We start from the raw sequence: 7,746 nt of genomic DNA, 5'->3' as shown, positions 1-7,746 counted from the left end.
TTGTTTTGTTTTGGATTTTTTTGGACAATATTAAATAAACTGATCAACAATACAGAATGTTGATACAAGAAATATTTTCCATGCTTTGGGAGGCACAACTTGTGATGTAGTGGCTATATTAACTACAAAGTGTCATTTATTTTTCTGGGGTTAAGCTTTATAAAGGTTATTTTTTACCATAAATGAGGTGTCTGCTTTAATATTGATGTATGCTGCTGGAATCTACTGAAAACAATTTATGGTATCCAAATAAACAGAACAAATGAAATGAGGGAAGTTATGAGACCAACATCAATCCTTAAGTACAGGTTTAATGTCTTCTTTAGTATGAATGCTGCTGGTGGCTTATTTTAATCAGTGATTTATTTTATTGGCTGACTGTATATCTGGAAATGGTGATCTTCCATCGATTTCCTTCTTTTTTTAAGATATGTGTCTTTTTATACTTTATACTTCACTTTTCCATTTTGTCCAAATTGTTTTTATTTCCATATTACCATAATGAATAAAATTTTGTTCTTTTAAGATATCTGCATGTGTCTTTCTATACAGCTTTTTTCTTTTTGGTATAACTCGATCACATAATGTGAATAAATATACAATATTTTATATTATAAAATATGTCATTATTTTTTCCTTTTTAACTATACACTCTTTCATTTTGAGAGGAAACTAAGGTCTAAATGATCCTCCTCACCTCTGCAAACAAAGATGACACAAATCTAGTTGATCCAGGAACTGGGGAGATTGCCATTCTTGACTTCTCTCCCTCAATCCAGCATAATTACCAATTTAAATTAATGCTGAATTTAGGTGGCTCCTAAAATCCCCTCAGCAGATTTTAGGAGCATTTGCTGCCAAGAAAAATCCAGGGACATCTAAATTCATTGGTGCTAAGCTGTCATGAAGGTGAGGAAAGGGGCTCTATTGTTGGGTAGCTATCCTTGTGTAATACAGTACTTTATAAATTCAATTTTTTAATTTAGAGTTGGCCTTTAAGTGTTTTATTCTCTAAGGACAGGAATCCTGTAAATATAGTATTTTTTAAAATAAAAACACTCAGGGTATGTCTACACAGCAGGGCTAAAGTCAAATTAAGCTATGCAGATTGAGCTACATCAATTGCTTAGGTTAAATTGAAATAGCTTAACTTGGCTTTTGGCGCTGTCTACACAGCAGGATGTAGAATGAAGAACACTTTTCCTTCGACTTCCCTTACTCCTCATAAATGAAGGATTCAGAAGTCGGAGTAAGAAGTCCTCCAGCTCGACATTATTTCAAAATAAAGGCTTATAGTGTAGACCTGCACTGAATAACGCTGCTGTGTAGACATGCCCTTATAGCTCTGATCCTGCAAATTTACGCACACAATGAATTTATAAATGTAAGTAGTCCCAGTGAATTAATGTGGACCTCTCCACTGGATATAGTTAAGAATATGCTTTGGTGTTTGAAGGGTTCAGGACCTTCTTCATAATGCTCTTTACTATTAGCAAAATACTTAGGAGATAGCTTATAATTCCAGTGCAAAGTATATTTACCCAGATTCACACATTTCTTCCAAAGTTTATCTTTCTACTAGAATGACATATTCAGAAGAAGTTATGATATAAGAGACTAAGGGGGCTATGCCCCCTGCTCGCTACACTCGTCAACACCCCAGTCTGGGGGTCAGCAGCCCTGACACTTTCCCCAGTGCTACCAGGCCCCTCTGGGGCCAGGCCAGCCCTGGCTCTCCCTCCCTTGGCCGCCGGGGGGTTGGCCAGGCCGAGAATGGACCAGCTCTCTTCTCCCTGGCCTCTGGGAGGTTGGGTCGAGGCTACGGCTGGCCTGGCTCTCTCCCAACGGCTGCCGAGAAATTGGGCTGGGCTGGGAGGGGCTGGGCCACGGCTCTTCCCCTCCACCACCAGGATGGGTCCAAGGCCGCCCCAATCCCAGCCTCTTCACCCCTGCCTCCACCCCTGAGGCTGCCCTGGCTGTTGTCTCCTTTGCCCCTTCCTGCTCCCACTGGCCCTGGCTCTTCCCTCCCCCAGCTGTGGAGAGGTCATGCCTGGCTCTCCCCTTGGCTGCTGGCGGAGGGCACTCTGAGGCCTCCCCAGGCCCTGTGCTCTTCCCCAGCTGCTGGGGGGAGCACTGTGGGAGGGGGGCCACTTCTGGGCTCACCAAGCCGCTTGTTCTCCCCCACAACTGCCGGGGTAGCGGTGGGGCCACTTCCAGGCCTCACCAGGCTTCACAATCTTCCCCTGGCCTCCGGGGAAGGGGATGGAGGGAGGCCTTGAAGCCGCAGCTGAGCACTCCGAAAAGAGGAGAGGAGGAGGGAGGCAGGATGCAGAGTGATGTGATGATGTCACTATGTTGTCCTGCAGGAAAAGTTTTTTATATAGCTATAGAGAAAATATATTTCAGACTACCTGAATACATTATTTTGTTTAATCTACATTTTTATTTCTTAATTAACACTTTACAATAGATTTACAAACTGCATTTTTAATACTTGACATTTAACCCAGTTTTTAAAAGTAAATGCAGACCCTCAGCATTGAAGTCAATGGAGATACACAGATTTGCAACACTTGAGAATCTGGCCCAAAGAGAATATGGCACTTGTTCTAAAATAAATAATTATATAAAAAGAATAACTGAAGTCATTCTAAAACAGTAAAATATTCCTCTGGCAAAATATTGGCAAGTAAACAGATTTATAGCATGAACATGGTCACATTTATCTATAACTCCAAGAGTATATCATACGTGGCATGTTTCATAAAGATTAGAAAGTTAAATAGAATATGTATTTAATACCATTTCAATTTGAATGGTGACTTTGGAGAAGGGGGAAAATGGTGCAAATTGGCACAAGAACAAAGAATCACAACTTATTTTATGTTGAAGATAATTATCAACACAAGGCTTCATCAATAAAAAAAAACACACCATGCTGTAATATTAGAGAAGTTAAAGATCAAAACTTGTCTAATTGCCTTTCATGATACTGGATTGTAATTTGTACCTTTTACACTTAGTTGATCACTTACCAGTGCATTCAGTCACTCTGATAGCCATACTCAGGTTATTGTATAAATTGTCAGTGGCATTTTGTCAGGATTATGTTAATTATATCTATACTCACTATACCTGAAATATACATGGCTCTACTAAAACATTTCAAATAACCAGCCAAAGGCGCAATCCCAGTAAGCAGTCCTTAGTCACACAATAAGGACTATTTGTATAACAAAGGTTTGTGTTTTAAACAAACTAGGTCACTTTGAGCATTTTGGCCTTAATTGAGTGCCTAAGCTAAACACCTTAATCCATATTTAGGCACCTAAACAAAATGACCTGATTTTCAGAGACAGTGAATACTCTGAACTCACACAATATCAGTTCAACACAAAATAAATCAGGTCATTTTTGTTAGTGAATTCAGGTGACTAACTTTAGGTATTCCAGTACAACCATGTTGGCCTTAATTTTTTGTGATGTCATTAGCCCAGTGCCAAATCCTGCAGGCCTTACTTAGGAAGACTCTTAACTGACAGTTGTGAGTGTTTAGCTGAGTAAATCATGCAGCTTTTAGGTCATTATATGAAAAATATGCAAGCACTGGTATTAATGCTCAGTATTTAAACCTTTTCAATAACAAATGGTAAACGTATTAATTAATAATTTAAGGATATTAATACTTGATCTCTGCATTGCTGAAGTTAAAGCTGTAATTAACAATAATTAAGATGCAATTCTAAGCTATCTAAAATATTTTCTTAAAGCAGTGGTCCCCAACCTTTAGAGGCTGCCGGGCGCCAGGGGCATGGCCGTTCGCCTGTTGGGCGCCAGAGGGCGGGGACACATGCACGCCACCCCCCCCCCATAGCCGCGTGCTCGGGGGCCTCCCCCGCAAGCGCCATGCTCCCGGGGCCAACGCTCCTCCCAAGCGCCGCGCGCCGGAGCCTGGCGCCCGCTCCAAATGCCGTGCGCCCGGGGCCGGCGCCCCCCACCCCCTACAAGCGCCATGCGCCCGGGGCCGGCACTCCTCCCCCAAGCGCCGTGCGCTCGGGGCGCGAGCGGCCAATTTGCAGCGCTCCCGGGTCCGGCGCTTACTATGCGCCTGGGCCGGTTCCGGCACCATGAATGCACCATGTGCCCGGGGTCAGGCCAGCCCCGAGCACTTGGCGGGCGCACACAAATGGCCCCGCAGGCGCCATGGTGCCCGCGGACACCGTGTTGGGGACCACAGCCTTAAAGGATTTGTCAGTTCTATCTGATAGGAACATTATAGATATGTTACAATGTAAAGAACCAATAGTAAATATATACGTAAGTGAATGTATACCTCATCAAAAGTTCCAGATTCACTGCAACTCTAATCCATTATCATCACAAGTTCCTGCATAGGCAGAAGCAGTGAAAATTTCACCCATATCCCATCCTTCTAGTATGTCCCAAATCATGACCTGAAGCAACTATCTAAAAAGGAAGAGTGTGGTTTGCTATACATACCTATTCAGTTCTTGGTCTCTTAACAATGTTTCCCCCAGTGACAGAGTGCTGATTTGCTCATTTATTTGAAATTAATTTTAGACATCTGGACTACAGAGGATGTTCACTAATTTTAAAACCACTTTAATATGTCATATTTTGGACCCAAGATATTTGTTGGTCACCTTTTAACATTTCCCATGGTGGCCAGTAAATAGCCAGCATTTACCAATCATTTCTACTCAATAAGAACTGGCATACCACATTTCTCCTTATTTCTTAGAAAATAAATGTGGTGACATTATGGTATCTGTTGTCAAATGCTGACTGTTTGAATGGTAACCACTTGATATATAAACTTCTTATAGTTCAGAGTGAAGAAAAGTTCAGGAGAGATGTAACTACTACTGGTGGTAGCTGACAGCCTGATTAATAAAATGTTCGGAAGTCCAGTCTATGAAAGGCTATGTTGTTTATGTATTGCTTATGTTATGTTTTACATCTACTGTTTTAATTCTCAAGTCAGATTAATTTTTTCAGTGAAAGAAACAAATAATCAATTATAATAGAATGTACAAGTCCGCACTTAGAACTTTTGCTCATAATGAAAAGGCATGCTGCTTTATTTAGTCAGTGCCTTCTTTGAATCAGCTTGTTTCTTCCTCCTTCTTCGGAGCTGAAGCTGTAGCTGAAGCTTGTTTGTGAAGAAGAACTGCTTCCAACTCACTTCCTGTGCCAGTGCTCTCATTTCAGCGGTAATTGCACCACACAAATTCTGTACAATTTTCTCCCACAGTGTGTCAGAGTTGCATATCTATTTATAAGAGAAAGTAGGCAGGGTTATTCTGGTTTAAACAAACATAGACAGACATTTTCAATATTTACTGACCATTTTGTTCCCAAAAAACAGATAGAAGGCAACAGAGCCTATTGTTTAAGAAGTCAGCTTTATATACAAGGATGTGACCTTTTTTGGAAAAAAAAATCCTACTGACCATCTTTAGATAAACTGTATGTGATGATATCAATTCTGTAAATTATTCTCATAGTTACTTTCTGTGTTATGAGTTAAAATATTTTTCCATCTGTTGTGACAGAAAGGCCACATAGGGGGACACTGTCTGCTGACATATATTAGCACAGCTCCACTGAAGTCAATGGATCTGTGTCAGTTTATACCAGAAATTTGGCTCATGTTATTTACAAATCATATTACAAACATATATGTATGTGTTTGTGGTAAAGAAAAAGGGCTGAATCCATTCATTTGTAGTGCTATACTATCAGATTCTCTGGATTTACATCAGGTTAATTTGGCCCACTGGCCCCATGCAACTGAAAGAAGCTTTCATAAGAATTGTGAGCAATTCAATTCTGGAGATAGATTGTAATGCTTGGGTTATGCTTCCCACTTTTGAATGACTGCATAAACAGAATTGTTTGGAAACAATCGAATTGGCCAGTATAACATAAGCAGAAAGAGGAAATTAAGTTATTTTTCAGATATGATACAACTATCATAAAGAGTAATATTAGGAAGACTAGATGCATTGGTATAATCATTATATACAGACTTTAAAATAAGTGATTCCGGAAGATACTGAATCTGATTCTCCCCTTACACAAGTTTTACAATTGCCTAAATTGGTACAACCCCTCTGTAGTCAATGGAGATGCACTATAAATTAGTCCCTATACAAGTTCCAGCACTGAATTGTGGGGGTTGTATTACCAGCATATTACATGCTGGGTTGTCTAAGCAAAATCGGAAAGCAGGGATTATGGGAAATACTGCTTCCAAGGACCTGAAAGAAGAAAAAGGGATGAATTTTAAAACCTTTCTTAAAATGTCTGATTGTTAAATTTCTCTGTTCTGTTGTACCCAGAAAATCTGGAATTGTATTAAATTGAAAATAATGGAGACTACCTTTTAGCACTTCATATGCAATATATAAAACATACAGGGCAAATCTCCGTTCAATATTATTATTTATTCTTTCAGTTCTAGTGGATTTCAGAATTGTGAAGGGGTACACTGAGCCCAAAGGCCCCCTGCTGAGATCTCAGGGCTTTGCCACACCAGTTCCATGTAGGGAGCAGTGGAGAGTGATTGCACAGGAGGCAACCAATCAGGGCCCAGGAGGTTCATATTAAAAAGAGTGGCCAAGCAGAGCAAGTGAGAGGGTTGCTAAGAGTTGTCAGGTTGAGCTGCTCCTAGGAGCTGTGAGGAGTCAGACTAGCTGCCTAAGGGAATTGCAGCACAACCATAAGGAAGTAGGGGAGGAACTGGAGGCTTTTCACTGGCTGCTAGGACTGGGTGATAACTGGGTGAAAATAGTTATCACCTGAGCCTGGGAGGGCTCCAAGGGGGAAGCCCTAAGGATACAGCCTCATACTAGGGCTGAAATTATTTAAAAACAGAGCCTCAAGTGAGACTAGAAAAACCTCCTGGGAACCTGTAAAAGGGGGCCACCAAAGGATACAGAATGTGGACATGTGACAAGAGGCGATGCTTGTGAGAGGTGGGGGTTGACCCCATCACAAGACTATATAATACAATAGTCAGTTTTCAGAGTTAGAAATTATGCTCTTTACTACACTGGTGTAATAGAGAAGCAACGACACGGAACTCATGGAATTACACCGGTGTAAAACTAGTGTAAGTGTAAACAAATTGGACTCTATAGTTGAGAACAATAATCTCAAATGTTTTTCTTCATGTTTGTATCATGGATATAGCCCCCTCTGGTGGTCACTTTTTTGTTGCCAGAAAGATAAGTAACTTTTTTTACAATTAAAATAACTGCTTTTATAGAACCATTTACAATTCATAAACAAGATAAATGTAAGAAATCTACTGAACCAGTAATGGAAAATTCCATGTTATATATTTCAGTAAATAGTGATATTTTGAAAACCTCTTGCAGTTCTTGAGTGGGGGTGTTCAAGTGGTGTTAAAACATTGCAAATAAATTCCTTGTTTAATTTTATAAAACAGCTTATTTTACACTCTTTGTTTTAAATATTACCCAGTGAAAATGCAAAAGTATACTTTGAAACTGGCATTAGGATATTAAATTCTGGACAGAAAAACATGAGATTTATGCTTCGAATTACATGGGGAGAAAATAAATAAACACATGAGTATGTGAGCAAATAAAGGTAAACATATTTAAAAGTGTACAAATATGTTTGCTGACAATTTGGGTCTTTGGCAAGAACAGGAAACAGAAGGTGGACTGTAGTAATGATGGGATAAAGGGAAAA

The 7,746-nt window shown here is 40.1% G+C and overlaps 1 protein-coding gene across 2 annotated transcripts in view; it reads right to left on the bottom strand.

Annotated features, from left to right (window-relative positions):
- Window positions 1-2,412: 2,412 nt before the first annotated feature.
- The window catches only part of FBXO36 (F-box protein 36), a 56,873-nt gene continuing 51,539 nt past the window's right edge, over window positions 2,413-7,746 (bottom strand). The window contains exon 5 of one of the 2 annotated variants that reach the window (XM_025182995.2): window positions 2,413-5,293. In XM_025182995.2, the coding sequence (XP_025038780.2) occupies window positions 5,102-5,293 (192 nt within the window). In that variant the 3' untranslated portion in view covers window positions 2,413-5,101. The remainder of the gene's footprint in view (window positions 5,294-7,746) is intronic. The other variant, XM_006119875.4, reaches the window with a different exon arrangement.

Source organism: Pelodiscus sinensis, chromosome 10 (genome assembly GCF_049634645.1).
Source record: "Pelodiscus sinensis isolate JC-2024 chromosome 10, ASM4963464v1, whole genome shotgun sequence".
In the NCBI taxonomy this organism is placed as follows: Eukaryota; Metazoa; Chordata; order Testudines; family Trionychidae; genus Pelodiscus; species Pelodiscus sinensis.
This window is presented reverse-complemented; position numbering and strand designations above follow the sequence as displayed.